Genomic DNA, 16743 nt, shown 5'->3' on the forward strand with positions numbered 1-16743 from the left:
ACTAATTATAGTTCGTTATTTTCATAAGAAATTGAAAAAAAAAATGTAGTATGTTAAATAAAAATTAATTATTTTAATATTTTAGTATATTAAATGGATTATATGATGTATGATATATCTATCAATCTAGTTTTAAGAAATATTGAACTTTTCTGAATTAAATATACATTTTTTTAAAACTCTTTATAATTTATAGTTTTGGATATTTAAACAATACTTAAGTGTTATATTTAATATATTAATAATTTATAAATTTAAAAAACTGTTATCATTAATATCCTACAAGTTTTTAAAAATATAAATACTTATGCAATAGTGTATGTATTAGGTATTATTAAATACTGGAATTCGAGCTTCACTCACAATAATTTTTGAATGTGATGATTTATTATTTCGCATTTAATTTTAGAATATTAAATTATAAATAATAATAATAAATAGGTACAATAAATAATAATAGATCACTATCATGTATCAAGCGAACCAAGACGAGCTAGCACCACTGAATATTACTCATTAGTCGGTATTTGTATCCTGTCCAGATTTTTATATTCATAGTATAAGTAACTACCTAATGATTGTGTTTATAATTAAATTTATGCATAAATGTATGAAACAATGACAATAATTATTGTTTCAGGTTTATTTATATTTGTAATATTTATATCTATTAATATCATTGATGTTAAGTATACTAAATTTATTTAATCTACGATTTGAAATATTCACTTTATTACTTCAATAGGTATCAACCTTTTACAGTTAAGTTTAACAATGTAATATGTAATAATATGTTTTAACTATAACCTTCAAAATACAATGAAATTCCTGTACAATTTTAGTAACAAAAAATCAAATATCCGCATTTACAATTCACATTTTGTCCTAAATATACTATACTACCTATATTTTATAGTCCATTGTCATAAAATTAATAATTAATATTTAAAAACTGACAATAATAGAAAATTATCTATATGAGATTTGTTTTTTCATTAAATTAAATTATACATAATTATATTTGTACAAAATCTTTTATGTTAAAAACAAAAAAACTATTTACCTAACAATATGATAATAATTTGTAATAATTTTTGCTGTTTTTAAATCATAAAACAATGTATAGAATATCCATTATCCAAGTATAAAATATTTGTTGTTTATCTGTATTAAACATTAAAATTATATCCTATAAATAAGAATATTATTGTATTAATGTATTATATAGAAAAAAATACCTTGCACAATAAAATAATATTACTGTTATAATCATGTAGTAGGTATGATGATAGGTATATTATTATATATGTTGTTAAAGGCGTGAAAATTAAAGTACCACACAGGATAGAAAATAAACCAGAACTCTTCCAATACGTTTGAATTCGCCTGGACTTAAAGAATAAAGAATTCAATAATTAGGACAGTTGGTAAGATATAGTAATACCTATATGGCACTAACCTTAAGGTACATTAGATACTATATATATATGTACAGTAAACACTAAACATATAACTATAGGCATCGTTGATCGAGCACAAGAAACTAACCATACATATAATACTAATTGTAACTTAATCTGTTTAGCCATGTAGATTGTAGATATCTATCTATATTACATATTATATAATGTGTATAAGTATAAATTTGTATTGTTACTTTATGGTTAATAAATAATTTTAAATTTTAACACCTAATTTTACAGAAAAATTGTTTTCAGACTCTTGTTGAAGTTATCAAAAAGTTTGAAATTTTAATTCAATACTATCAATTTAATTTTTTTTTTTAACAACTTAATATTGAAATAAAAAATTTAAATTATTTTCTAAACGTAAAATGTAACATTTAAGTAGATATAAGTACTTATTGATTACTGCAGTATTAGTATAATATTCAATATGTTAGTAGCATAAGTAAAATATTAACTTGAATCTATCAAAAAAATATATATATATAAATATATAAATAAACACAACGTTTCTACCAAATATAAATTACGACAAATCCTTGGCAGTAGATTTTTTTTTCGTCGACTTTTAAATATCGTTTATTTATTGTTTTCGAATTAAACACCCGCCGCAAGTCAATTTCGAATAATAATGCCAATAAAAGTGCTTACCTATATGTTTATTATAATATCGTGTATCTATACATAGCGTGTTTATTGCTATTATTGTACAATATTATAATATATATTATATTAAATTCTAATGTAAAATGTTACGTGAGGATGTAATATAACTATAGCCAGCTGGCATTGGCGGCGGTGACTAAAACGTGAACAATTATTATTGCAATCTCGTGATTTACTACTTGCACGTAGTATATCACATGTATATATATGTATGTGTGTGTGTGTGTGTGTATGTGTATGAAGTATTAAAAATAATAATGTATTTAGGCATGGGGGAAGTCACCGCGTTTGCGAACTAGAGTAAAAGGAACACCGCTTCTAAACTACATCGTGACCACGTTAACGTGAATCAGTCATGCTTAGGACGCTGTTCTCGTACAGACTTGTTTTCCTCGTGCAACTGCTAGGTATTTTTCGAAAATAAGTATAACAATTTGGTATATTGATATCTACACTAAATAATATACATTTAATAATTAATTTCGAAATTTTAACTGTATAGTGATTATATAGATTATATGGACCATATATCTGTAACACATTGTCAATTTTAAATTTGAGTCAAGATCTGTTTATTGAATTCCCATAAGGTATATTGCGGAACGTAATAACAACGATAGTTCCTAGATGTCAATATTTAAATGTTCTGTTATATTGTGAAGTATCTGCAGGTACGTACTTAATACAATCATAATATTCTATCATTTAAATTATTAAATTTTTAATACGTTTACTGTAGGTATAAATAAGTACATTATACTTATAGTATTAGTATTTAGTTTATTATTTAGTTATTTAGCTTTAGTTTTTAGTAATTATTATAACTTTAATACTTAATCACTATAATCAGTGCATATACTATGATATGACTTATTATAGACACATTAACAAGGTCCAGACTTTTAAATTATTTACACGTGTTTTTTAAATTTAATTTTAACTTGGGTAATAAAGAACTTTCTAAGTAACTGAAATTTTATCATTTTGTGTCAAATATTCGTGCAATTATAAGTGTATTCATTTTTTTTATGACACGTGTAGTTAACTTATTTATAATTTATATGTAAAAATAATAAAAACCAAGGCCCATTATACAGGAAATATCATAATAATGATTTGAGTGCATTGCACATTTAATATTTTAGCTTACTTTTTATGATGCCTATAGTAAGAACTTCTTAAGTAAATTAATAAGATAAATTATTTTTAGTTAATATTTTTATTAATATATTTTTCACTTTCATTGTCATAATTCAATTTGATTAGAGATATGTATAATATTATTTTATTTTATTTTATTTTACTTTTATAACAATACGGGACAAGCCCAAATTACAAAATTGTAATATTATTATATTTTAAGTTTTTATTTAATCATGTACCAGATATACATTAAAATTATTTGAAACCGTTAATATCTTAAAGTACAATTTTGTAAGACAATGAAAAAATATCTACGCAAATTTATTTAAACTGAAATAAGTAGGTGCCTTTCTAATATAAGCAGTAGTACTAATAATTAATAACCTACAGGTACTATTTTATAAATATTTTAATAAATTATAACTAAGCAATTTATGATTTTAAAATACTTACCTATAGTAATTATATTATTTAGTTATGTAACTCATTTCAGATTATAGATAGGTATGTATATAATATAAAAAATTGCAATTCACTAATAAGTATAAAATGTATATCCATTAAAAAACAGATCACGTAGTTTTGTGATAGATGTTTTAATTAAGTAAGTACCTATATCCTATTATAGGACCCATATACTCGTATGATCATGCATTCTGTTACCTACTTTAAGTTCAAGAAACAAGAATGACATATGAAAGAAAAATATATCATAATTTCATAGATATTTTTCAATTTTACAATTTGCGATAATAACTTTCTCCGGATAAATCAGATATTGCTTTTATAATAATGTTATGATGTAATACAAACATTATAAATGTTTTGTTCGTATTGTATTTATATCAGTTAGTTGGTCAAGGTAGACGACCGTTATTCTCATTAACTTAACGCATTACAAGTGCTATGTATCTGTATCTCCAGAAAACATTTGACTTTTTTGATTATAAAGTCCATATTGCTAAATAGTACAATACCTATATATTATAGGTTAGGTTAGGTTTGATTACTTACTTACCATAATGAGATTTCAGACTTTCATAAAAATGAAATAATAATGCGTGTTTTATTAAAAATATCTACCTATTATTATTCGTTCACTTTGTCGTTAATTGTTTATGTGATCAAGTATGAAAAAAAAGAGCAATAAAGAATTATTTAAATTTTTTAACAAATTATTCGATAGTATAGTAAACTTTTATACAGTATATTTATTGGTTTTTTGTATGTATATACAATAATATATATGCATACAATTATGTATTTTCAGAACTGCGATTTTAAAATTTTAAAAATAGTTATTTTGTGATGAAATACATGAAATTTTTTGACTTGAATAGCGATATTCGTTTTTAGAATTCATAAGTATTTATTATACTATAATACTATATATTTAATTTTATCCAACTTATGTATCTATAGCTAATCATATATAATATGGTCTACGTTTGATATAAATACAGTACCTATAATCAGTGGCGTAGCATGAAACTTGGTGACCCTAGGGCCTAAGGTGGGGCTTTCTTAGGCACAAAAATTAAATTATTAAACAGTGATGCTTAAAATTTTTTCCATATTTTTAATCAGATAATTTTCAGCATAAATATAATTTAAACAAAAAAAAAAAAAATGTTTTTTTTTTAATGTCATTACTTTAAAGATCTTGGCCCCTTCCTAACTTGAACATATCTTACGGGCCTTAGTGGCCCTGGTCTAACTGTGTCACTGAATATAATATAGATCCAAAAAGATCCAATACTTGGATAATTGATTGCACTTAAACTTGAATATCTATAATATACACCACGACCAAATAAAAAATAAATATACGCCCACTATTTTCTTAATACATAGGTTACCATATTTATCATGATTATAATATAGTAGTATATATACATACATATATATATAATAGGTATATAAATTATAATAGATTCTAAGTGAATCAAAGAAAATAAATTATTAACAAGTCTCAACTCATAAGTGATATTTTCGTAAGGCTAGGTGAAAAATAATGTAAAAATGTAAAAGGTAGATACGCGATTACAAAAGCACGTAATAAGAAATTATTCGATTGCTAAGTAGATTATTAATTACGGTAATAGCCTTAGTAACTATAGTGAATTTAACTAAATGCTACTTTATTTTAACTATAACATTATTAAAGATAATAAATTTCACTGAACGAGTTTGTGTGGGGTGTCTATGAGTTGAAAATGTTTAAATGTGTAATAAAACATATAATTTGATGTAAGTCTTGAAATGAATATTAAAGTGTATAGGTTTATTAAACACAAAAAATACATAGAATTTAGTAAAATATAATATTTAATTATTCGATCAAAATGGAAGTATATAAATTAAAATACTTTTTTATTTTTTATTTCTTAATTATTATTGGTAAATAGTAATTTGTTACTAAAAAGAGAAAAAAGCACACCCCGATGATTCCGTGTTACATTTGTAAATAATATAATATTATGTATTTATGTTGGTTGTTCTTGATCTTATACTCGTAGTTAGCGGAATCATTTAACAAATAATATATAATTTATTGAGTGGTTGTATTCAAACGAAATATATTTTTATCATTCGACGACACCTGCAGCGTCGGTCGCTTCTATTTCCTGCGATGACTCGATGTTGTCGGGCAGAAGAGCTCGTTATAATGTTGTTATAGTTAGATAGATACCTAAATAGTTTGCGTTCGGACTCGTCGGTTCTGGACCGTTGAACCGCTACAAGTCATCTGATCCGTTCACCAGGATAATTTTCTATGAAGTTGTCGTCAAAAATTCGCTCTGGTACATTAGTAAATCGCAGAAAATCGATTGTGAAATTTTAAATTCTTTTAAAATTATTACAGTTTAAACTATTATACTACGACTCGGCTCTATTGGAATAAATAGAAACAGTATAACAGTTAATTTTTGTGAAACTTATTTTGATTTTAATTTCTCTAACATTTTCAATGCATAGACGCTTTTGCTATTTAAATTCTACTCAAGCATAATGTATATATGTGTGTGTAAGCATTCAAGCGCACACGCACACATACACATACACGCACGTATATTCTTAAATTTGCATTTAGATAAAATCGTTTAAAATCGAAATCTTGTGATGACTTGTACGACGTGCGTGGACACTGCTGAACAATACGCTACTAAGCTGTTTACAAATACAATATTATATACATATATTTTGTATACCTGTCTATATATAAATAATATTTATATGAAAACAGTATTATGTATGTGTGTAGGTGACTGCTGTAAGTCATAATATGATGAATGTGTAATACTGTCATCGTTGAATCGTTTTTATTTTATATTATATTGTCAATTATATTTAGCATTCGACTCATGAAAGGGAAATTCGGACGTCTTTCGTCCAGTTTACACTAAATTATCGATTCGTTTTCACCAATTATACGTGCGAGGACCAAATTAAAATGAAAGTGACGATGTTTTTATTTTATTTTTCTCATTCCGATATTATTTTATAATATAGGTACTTCGTACTTATATACCTATATATATTTATTCATAGAAATAGAGTAGACTGTATATTATGTAGTCTTTTATGTGACTTATCAAATTGGGTTCCAAAAACTTTCTTTTTATATTAACAAAAACACAATTTAAGTAACAATACAGAATTGTTATTGCATTTTTTATTCTTATTAAAATATCTAATCATTTAACTTACCATTTTTTTTCCTTTTGTTCTTTAGATTTTTAGATTTTAACTAAAAATAAAATATAGTATTTTTAATAAACTATTGTTAATTGATATGAAATACGAACTGTTTGAGACTATTAAGTAACAGTATAAATTAAAATACTACTAATATTTGTACTATAAAATTTAAATTTTTTATTGCTAAACAATTATTTGACTGCATATCAAATATAATCTTACAATTTCTAATAAATATTAAAATATTAAATTAACTTTGTTATTAAAATCATTATCTATGTTTAAAAAAGGGAACTAAGTCTTCATAGTTTTTAAAACAACTGTAAAATTAACTGCTGTTGCAGTGTGTATGTCTCATATTGCGTAGGTATCTGCAAAGTGCAGGGACGATCATTCTTAAAGTTATAAGCTCATAAAAATTATTAATCGTTAAATAGTAGGTCGAAGTCTAGTTTGAGCAGTAATTCAGTCGGCGCGATTGCTATAGATCACAAATATTTTTTTTTCAGTACCTATCTATCTGTTGGTAGGTACTATAGGTTATCGGTAAGTATACACTTTGCTATTTACGTATATAGTGAGAATTTTATGACATCACTAAGGCGACTTATATCAAAGCCATTATATTTCACTTATTTTTATAGTCAATAAGTAAATTAAGGTAGATTTATTTATTAGTAGAATCTTGGGTCGAAAACTATATTAAAAATATATGAAAAGTAGTGATAAAATTATTTTATCAGAAGTTTAAAATTCGTTAATAGTTTTTTATTTATTTCTAACATCATAGTCAAGTTTCAAATTTAATGTTTGGCTACCTACCTATACCTATACATACATAATTGAATGTCGCACGGTCGTCCGTCATCAATTTCACACTTTATACTTTATAGTATACCTATCTAATAATACAAAAAAGTGATATAGGTACAGCTAGAAGTCGTTATTTTATATTAAAAATTAATGACTAATGATTTTTGATATTTTAAATATATTTACAACTGGTTTGATATAATATAATTTTATGCTACAATGAGTTCAACGATAAAGGTAACATTAAATATTTCGAATGCATGGCACTGAATGTCATTTGTTTTTTTTTCACTACATAATACACTTATTTTTCAAAAATTTTAATTTTTTAATTTTTTTTCCATACATTCGCATCTATAAACAATTTTTTTTAGAATTGTAACCCCTCCTTTTTGAGTTTGAATTTTAATTAACTTTTTTTTTTTTAATCAATTTTAAATTATAAAGTTTTTTTCTGAATATGGACTTGTTAAGAGTGAGTTAAAGTTAACATTTATCGTATTTTTTGATAGTTAATTTATAATTTTACTAAGTGTTATATGATTTTATATGGTTTGTCTTGAATAGTTTAATGTGGTATTAAAGTACAAAATTACACAAAATTTTGTAAAATTACTAAAATTGTAGACATATTGTTAAAAAATACGATAAATATAACATTTTAACCAAAGCCCTCCTGGAATTTAAATATAGTAGGTACCTCTTCAAGGCATTTATAGCGAACTACAATTTGAAAGAGAAGATTGTGTATTCAATGGGCCTTTAATTGTTAGGAATCCTTTTTAAAGGGTCACTCTATATCAATTGAAACTTAAGTAACAAATTTTATTACCTATATAGGTGTGTTTCTATTTCTAGCAAATGCATATACAATATATACTACAGGGACGTACCTATAAATTTTTCAAAGGGGGATCCAAATTTTTAACATATAGAAAGTATAAAACAAATTATGTCATTAAAAAAACAACATTTTGATTCATAAACTCTTTAATTGGTAAAATAAATAAGATAAGTACGATTAAAATTAAACAAAGTGTATGAATTTAATAAGAACTTTTCGGTGGTCGTCATTACCGCACATTTACTGTTCATAACCACACATTTTACACTGTTCAATACCGCACATATTTATTCTATTGCTAAAACGTACATTTTAAAGTTTGATAGTTCAAAACCACATACATTTGATTGACAGTTAAAAATTGAACATATTTTATTGTAAAAAAAAATAATTTAGTATAAATTAAAAATAATTTTATATATAATTAAATTGAAATAAATTTACACCTTAATATTTTTAAATAATCAATTAAATTAATTTCTTTGGTCATGAAACGATTATATAAATTTAAAATATATACTTTACGTATACGGTTTACGTTGTCGTTTCCTATGAGTCTAAATTTGGTTTCAGATTTTGTGATCTTGATTAGATAAGATTAATTATAATGTGCGATACTAAACAATGTTATTTTAGATAAATGTATATGTTATTGATATATATTAATGTGTGCGGTATTGGACGGTTTAGTTAAGGGAAAATATGCGGGATTAAAATATAAAAGTGTGCTGTTTTGAAAAACGACTTTTTTTTTAAAGTGCGTGGTTATGAACAACGCCAGAATTTTTAATTCTGTCAATCAATGAGGAGTGGAGGGGAGAGGGGTCCAGTCCAGAAAATCATTTGGGTACACCTCTGAATATAAAGGGCATTTAATTACTAAAGGCTATGTAAACATTTTAGATTATATTGTGCAAACCTCGGTTTGTAGAATAATAGTATAAAATGTATACTATGTTATAAGTACCTATCTATATCATACTTAGAGCTTAAAGAGTTAGGAATATTATTATTAAATAGGTATATATATATTATGTGTAACTGATATTGTAATTGGACACATTATTAAAAGCGTGACACCTACCTATAATTATTTGTTAAATAACTCACGCCATAATTATTATTTTTCTTCAGAATGTCGTCATGACGAAGGCGGTGGCTTTATCATTGGTCACTCCTTCAGACCGCAGCGGACTACACACGTCCATGTACTTTTGGCTGGCGCTGTTGGCTGTGTGCCAATGCCTATCCGGGACACCGACCACGGCGTCGACAACTCGCCATTGGAGCTTGGCCGAACTTTCGGTGACGTCTAGCGAACTGCCCAAACAGATACCGGCGCCGCCTTACCCTGTACAGCAAAGGATCCAATCGACTCCGCACTACGATCAACAGCTGAAATTGCCGTCCGGAAACGGCGTGGGTTCGCGGCACCACTACTATCCGTGGACCCGACCGACGGTATCGATTATTTGAGCAGACAGATTTCATCGTTACCTTTACTCGTCGTCATCATTGCTTTGCCCACAATTTCATCACTAATCATTATTCGACGACCGCGGCAACCGGAACCGCACTGAAACGGGCCGGTTCCTTACAGACAGATAGTATTTGTAGTTACACATTATGCAAAATACGAATCCAATACGGGTTGTACACAGGTTTGACTAGAACCCACAGGTCAACACAGTTAATTGGACCCCAAACCGATCCAATTCTTTCAAGTAAAAGTAATCCAAACTTTTAGTATGTCAAGCAAGAGAAGCGTGAATTACCCATCCGCGGAATCGGAGCAGATATGCAAATCAAATTATAAAAAAGGTTCCAGTTCCTGAATCATCAATTTTCGTAGAGTCGGTTTAACAATACTAAACCAACAATAATTATATTGTTATTCATATATTTGACGTTTTTTTAACTGTTATAGATTATATAGGCATATATTACACACAAAACACATAAATGAGAATTGTAGCGGTGACCAGTTACCAGCTGGTTTAACTACAAGTACCTATATTATGTTACCTTCACGTTATCTATTTTTTTTTTTTTTTTTAAGTAGGTATCACGATTTAAAATGTATTTTGCATTCTTACTGACCGGTACCTACATTTATATTTTTATATGATGTTATTTATTTATTTTTATATTTAAAAAGTAATCAGATAATTTTAAATGTGAAATTATTATACAAATACAAAATATTTAATTTATATATCAAAAAATAGGTATATTTAACGTACATTTAATTACACGATAGTTGTTTAAAATTTACCTAAAGCTACCTATTGTATTTTGCATACTTAATGTGAGCAGAATTATTATAGTTATGTTTAATAATAGGTTAGATAAAGTAATTGTTGATATATTTAATAATACCAGTAATTTATAGATTTAAGGCCATATCATATACTTTATTAAGAACCTAACAACCAAAAAAGGAATCCAAGACGATTTTTTTAGAAGATTAAAAATTAAAATTTAATTTAAAAAAAACGGGTGCCTAAAAATGTATAAAATGCTGAACTTCAATTTACTTTTAGGGGCTGTGAACAATATTTAACTAGTTATTATTAATAATGAATATAGAAAAGCTATTTAAAATCTATATAATGAATAAAATCCGAGGAACTTATTCTGTTGTACAGTATCTGAAACTGAGTGTATTTCTAAGCGATCAGTAGATGTAATCAATATGTTGAATTTGAATTTAATGATAAATCATTGCATAATATGGTAAACAATTATGAGTGTTGATAAAAAAAAAAAATAAAATTTTAAATCTTATTAGGTACATAGAAATTCAAATAGCTCAAAATTAGTCTATATTGAATCTATTTTAGAAATTTCATCATGTATGGAAAAAGATATTTAAGGAAAAATGAAATGTTTCTAGTTCCCACAATTAATATTATTGCTTGAATTACAACTATTTTCAATAAAATATTAAAACAATTTGAGGAAAATTGTTATTTTATGTGGGAAAATCCATTGTTATTAAAATTTGAAATTCAATCATTTGTAAAAAATATAGTTTGTGTTTAAACTTAATTTTTTTCTGTAGCAACATAATATGAAGACTTAAGAATTAAGTTTTAAACTTTCTAAATTTTTCAACTAAACTTATAATATGTAATAGACACCTTATGGATAGAACAAAAAAAAAAAAAATCATTAATTTCAAATTGACACAATAATTTTTTTTTAAATCAATTTTAAGTAAAGGTTCAAGTATTTTTAATTTAAAACGTAGATATGAAAAAAAAATTACTTTTTATAATCTAAAATAGAGGGTTTCCAACCTTTTTTTACGGAAGGCTAAATCTGAGATACACTTTGGCATCGCAGGCTAAATTTTTTTAAAGACATAGAAAGGTATTGAAATTAAGAATGAAAATAAATATTTATTTCGATTAACGATCATTGTCTTAAACATGATAATACAATTGACAGGATAATCGACAACAATTAATGAAAAACAATTTATTTTATTTTAAGGTTTTATTATTTATCTTTTACTAGGCAATACTATTGATCAAAACATCAATTAATTTAGAGGGCTGATTTGAAAATCTGGATGGGCCATAGGTTGGAGACCACTGATTTAAAATATAAATAATGGACTTTATAATTTACCATAAAAAAAAAAAAAAATTGACAAGAATAATTAAATTCAATAAATTAAACAAAAATAATATTAATTTATATCTAGATCAAAAAAAAATAAAAAATATTAAGAATTACATAAATATTAAATACTATATTATATTATAAGTTCTATAATAATGAAATATTTGATTTTTTAGGTAATTTATTGATTGGCAGTATAGTTAGTGAAATGACTGAAATGAAATATTGTATAGACAGTTAATTATATAGAGGTACATTTGCATCCAATTTAGTCTACAACACATTTTATATATTATCTGTGGTAAGTTTCAATATAACTAATAATTTTTGTATCCCATACAAAAGTTCTAAAATATCAATTATGAGGTCAGTCCAATTGATGCAATATACATAAATATGTATTAGCCATAAATATTACTTGGTCCATTACACATTCAATATAGATGTTACATATAATTGTATTAATGATTAATTGATATATAAGTATACTAACAGTGTCTTTTTACAATTATATTTTCTGAAAAAATAAAAATTTATAGTAGTTAAAAATTTTAACACAACCTTTATTAATGAATTTTCTTACATAGTTATTTTTAAATCCATTTTAAGTTAATTATATTCTGTTAATGATTTTCTTTAATTTCTTGGTTAATTTTTTCGGTGATGCCTTCTACGCCTAATGAAGTTTGTACTATTAAAATTTTATTTCTTGATCTTGAACCCTGAAGAGCATATTTTTAGAAAAATTATTATTAAATAAATATGAAATTTTTAAAACTAATAAAAATTTTAATTGGAGGTGAAAATAGAAATTTATTTAATGATACATAAATAATTATTACTATTAAACATTTCATTAAATTATAACTTTTAAAAATAGTAGTTTTCTATAATCCTATAAGTGAATAAGTAAAATAATTTACTCATTTTATATGCTTAAAAGGAAAAATTAAACACTTTTAAATGTAGGAATGAAGGAGAATATTATTTAGGTGAAATTTAAGTATAAACAAAAGAAATAAACTTACTCGATCTAAACTTAAATCACTTTTTCTTAAACCTAATACTTTTGAAAGATATTTTATTAATTCTGCATTAGCTTCACCATCAGTTGGAGGAGCATTTATCTGAACACCAACGCCATCAGAACATATATCTTAATAAAAAAAAAATAATATAAATTTAAGAATGTAAAACAAAATCTTTTGATTTTTCAAATACATAATTTACACCTACTTAATTGGGATTTTTTAGTAGATATCTATTTGTTTTGAATTTATTAATAAATATTGAAATATCTAATTTATGTTAATAGTGCAAAATTATCATTAATTTTGCTAAAAATTAATAATTGCTAATATTATACAAATTTGTTTCAAGAATTCTTTTTGCTCATCACAATAATTGGTAAACATTTTTATATTTGTTATTATTATAATAATTGTATTAAGTACCTGTTATGTTATTATTTTTAGCACCAGGTTTGGCATTTATTTTTATAACAATTCCTCCCGATTTATCGACAGTTATAGGTCCAGTCTGAATAGCCTCTAATTTTCCTTGAACTTGTTTTGTATTTTTTTTTGGCATATTTTTTATTATTTTTGAAAAATTTAAAGTAGCATTAAAAAGTCTCATTTATATGGTCTAAATAATTTTATAAAACTATAAATATTAAAAAATATGAATTATTTACATTGATTTTAATAGAACTATAAAATTAGTTATTAAAACAACCTCGATGGAGACTTTTAAACAAAAATAACAAAAAATTCTTTAAATTTAAATTATTATCTTGAATAATCTTGATAAATCAAATTTTAGTGATAAGAATAAATAATGGTGCATTAGGATAGATAACAATATACATTATAGTATCATACCACAGAATAGAGATGGGAAGATGGTTAGAGCGGTCAGATCCTGGAAGTAGAGTTAATCATAGATTAAATATTTAATCTATGAGTTACTGCAATAGGTAGCCAGTAGCCACTAGCAAATAATGCATTATAAATATTAAATGGTGATATTATATTCGTTAAAATATATTGAATTATGCCCTTAAGGCTTAAGGCCTTAAATTTTTTTAGATGTATGAATATAACTAATATAAGTAAAAAATAACCTTTCAATACTTACTAAAAATTCTTTAACTTAAAAAAAATTTTTTTGTACCTCACTTTATTTGATGTAAGATGTTTTATAACATATGATGTTAATGCACTTCAGCTTTAAGATTAATATAATATACAATTTATTGGGTACGTTCTGTTTTCTTATAATAAATAAATAATTGTGTTTTTTTTTTTAACATAACAATCTACAATCTAAGACTAAAATTGGCTACGTGCTGTTGATAACTAAAAATTATTATTTATTTTGTTTATTGATAGGCTTTTAAAAGTAATTTATTTTGACAGTTATATAATAGTTGTCTCTAATATGTATTTAAACACTTATAATTTGAAAAATACATTTATAAATAAATAAAAAAAACTTGAAATACTTAGGTAAATATGTAATTATATCCAAATAAAATTATGAATTTGTATTTGGATTGGTATAGTTCTAATCTATGGCTGATCTAGCAATTTTTTAGTATATTTATTAAAAACATACAAGTATATAAACTTCCAATCTTAGAGATGACAAATAATGATCAAAAAATAAATTTGATCACTGTTACAATGATAATGGAGACTTAAATTTAATAATAACTGTTAATGGTCAATATATATTTTGTTTAATAAATATTAAGTTACTCATGTAACCATCATAGAGTATTATAAGAGTGGTTATTAAGTAAATGTGACAAGATTTTTCACTCATTAATACCAGTATACCATAGAATATTTAGTGACTACTATATTATGACCATATATAATTATTATTAATCATTTTGAAGATTTAAAAATTTAATACAAAGTTTGTTATAATTTTATAAGTTATTAGCTATTTGAACATATTAAAGAAAATATTTAGGTATGATTTTCTTTTCTTTTTTATAATCATATTAAATTAAAATTTCTAAAAATGTTATCAAAATCATGGAATTTTAAATTTATTTTGTAGTTAAAAATTTATAAAATATTCAATTTTTATAGCTTAACTATGAAAATTTAAAACAATGTTCTGCTTTATTAGATTTTCTGAAATCTATATGTTCTTATTTTATTTTATATAAGTAAGTGTCATTTGGAAAATATAACTGTGATTGTGATGAATGACTGAATGAGAATACATTATTTCCAAACACTGTCCACAACTCTTTATGTAACAGATTTTTCCAATTAACTACACATATCTTAGTTATTTCTTCAATTATGTTGCGGTGAAGGGTTCACTTTTTCCTTCAAAAGATTTAAAAAATGTATTATTTGGATTTGTATAGATAGAAAAAGCTAAACTACTTTTAAAGATAATGGTCCAATGGTTAATATAAGTAGGTACCATAAAAATACTTATGTTTATTTATTTTTATATCCTGTAATGTTTACATAAGTAAGAAAAAGTGAAATTTTAATAACTAATTATGTTCTTAAATAATATGAAACACGAATTACATAAACACATTAATTATAATATCTTAATACTTAGGTACATCAAATGAATACATATGTCTATATTTTAATAATAGTTGTCTTTTCATTTGCAAAGATTGACGGAGATCATCCATAGCTTTTAACTGTTGCTCACTGTTATATTGAATTCCTGGTAATTTGCGAATCTATACAATTAAAAAAAATTATTAAATAAAAATAAGATTTTAGAAATGTTTTTATTAACATAATATACTTAATTTCAGATATCAAAAGAAAGTAAAATTTATGGTAGTCTTATGAATCTTAAATAGATCTTTTGTATACCATTCCATTAATATATTAATAAAGCTGTATGAAGTTTCTCATTAAGTTTAGAAAAATTCTATAAGTCTCTGTAAAATTTCATGTTTTAACCTATTTTTATTTAAGTTTTTTATTAATTTGTAAATAAAAAATTGGAATAATTAAATTAACAATGCTTGGGCATCTTATTCAAGTTTTGTGTAAATTTCAATTATTTCTATTAAATTTTTATACTTTGATGCAGTAATCTATTTTTTTTATAGTTAGAGACAAAATGTAATTAATATTCTTACATCACTTCGAGCTTGATCAATTTTTTTTTGTAAATCTTGTATTTTTTGAGATATTTCTTGGGCTGATTTTTGAGGCTCATGATTTTCTCTTTCACCGCTATAAACATAATATAATAGATATATAGCTAATAACTTTGAGAACATACTTGACGAATTTTTTACCTTTTTATTATATCGTGAATTAATGGTAAAAAATCAGTATCCACATCATTGACGGTAATAGTATTTTCCATATTTAATATTTTTAAATTTATAATAATTAAACAAAAAACATACCTACTAAACTTTAACAAGTAAATACTAAATAGTAAATAGTAAATTAGTAAATATATAATAACGAT

The 16743-nt window shown here is 24.4% G+C and overlaps 3 protein-coding genes across 6 annotated transcripts; 1 reads left to right on the forward strand and 2 right to left on the reverse strand.

Annotated features, from left to right (window-relative positions):
* Window positions 1-2455: 2455 nt before the first annotated feature.
* Window positions 2456-10536, forward strand: LOC112597743. Of its 4 annotated transcripts, none has more exons than XM_025343927.1 (3): window positions 2456-2556; window positions 2635-2803; window positions 9769-10536. In XM_025343927.1, exons 2-3 carry the CDS (start codon window positions 2774-2776, stop codon window positions 10108-10110), a joined length of 372 nt encoding a protein of 123 aa, XP_025199712.1. In that variant the 5' UTR covers window positions 2456-2556; window positions 2635-2773; the 3' UTR covers window positions 10111-10536. The 4 variants fall into 4 exon arrangements, with proteins under 4 accessions (XP_025199712.1, XP_025199714.1, XP_025199711.1 ...); XM_025343929.1 differs by having other exon boundaries at window positions 2456-2539; XM_025343926.1 differs by having other exon boundaries at window positions 2469-2569.
* A 1885-nt stretch (window positions 10537-12421) lies between these two features.
* LOC112597814 (UPF0235 protein C15orf40 homolog) lies at window positions 12422-13941 on the reverse strand. The gene is made up of 4 exons (XM_025344035.1): window positions 13719-13941; window positions 13293-13420; window positions 12848-12986; window positions 12422-12781 (listed from the first exon to the last, which is right to left on the reverse strand). Exons 1-3 carry the CDS (start codon window positions 13900-13902, stop codon window positions 12888-12890), a joined length of 411 nt encoding a protein of 136 aa, XP_025199820.1. The 5' UTR covers window positions 13903-13941; the 3' UTR covers window positions 12422-12781; window positions 12848-12887.
* A 1777-nt stretch (window positions 13942-15718) lies between these two features.
* On the reverse strand, window positions 15719-16707 carry LOC112597834 (mediator of RNA polymerase II transcription subunit 9). The gene is made up of 3 exons (XM_025344060.1): window positions 16565-16707; window positions 16403-16499; window positions 15719-15991 (listed from the first exon to the last, which is right to left on the reverse strand). Exons 1-3 carry the CDS (start codon window positions 16633-16635, stop codon window positions 15851-15853), a joined length of 309 nt encoding a protein of 102 aa, XP_025199845.1. The 5' UTR covers window positions 16636-16707; the 3' UTR covers window positions 15719-15850.
* Window positions 16708-16743: the final 36 nt, after the last annotated feature.

Source organism: Melanaphis sacchari, unplaced genomic scaffold (genome assembly GCF_002803265.2).
Source record: "Melanaphis sacchari strain LSU unplaced genomic scaffold, SCAv2.0 Contig43_pilon_pilon, whole genome shotgun sequence".
NCBI lineage: Eukaryota > Metazoa > Arthropoda > Insecta > Hemiptera > Aphididae > Melanaphis > Melanaphis sacchari.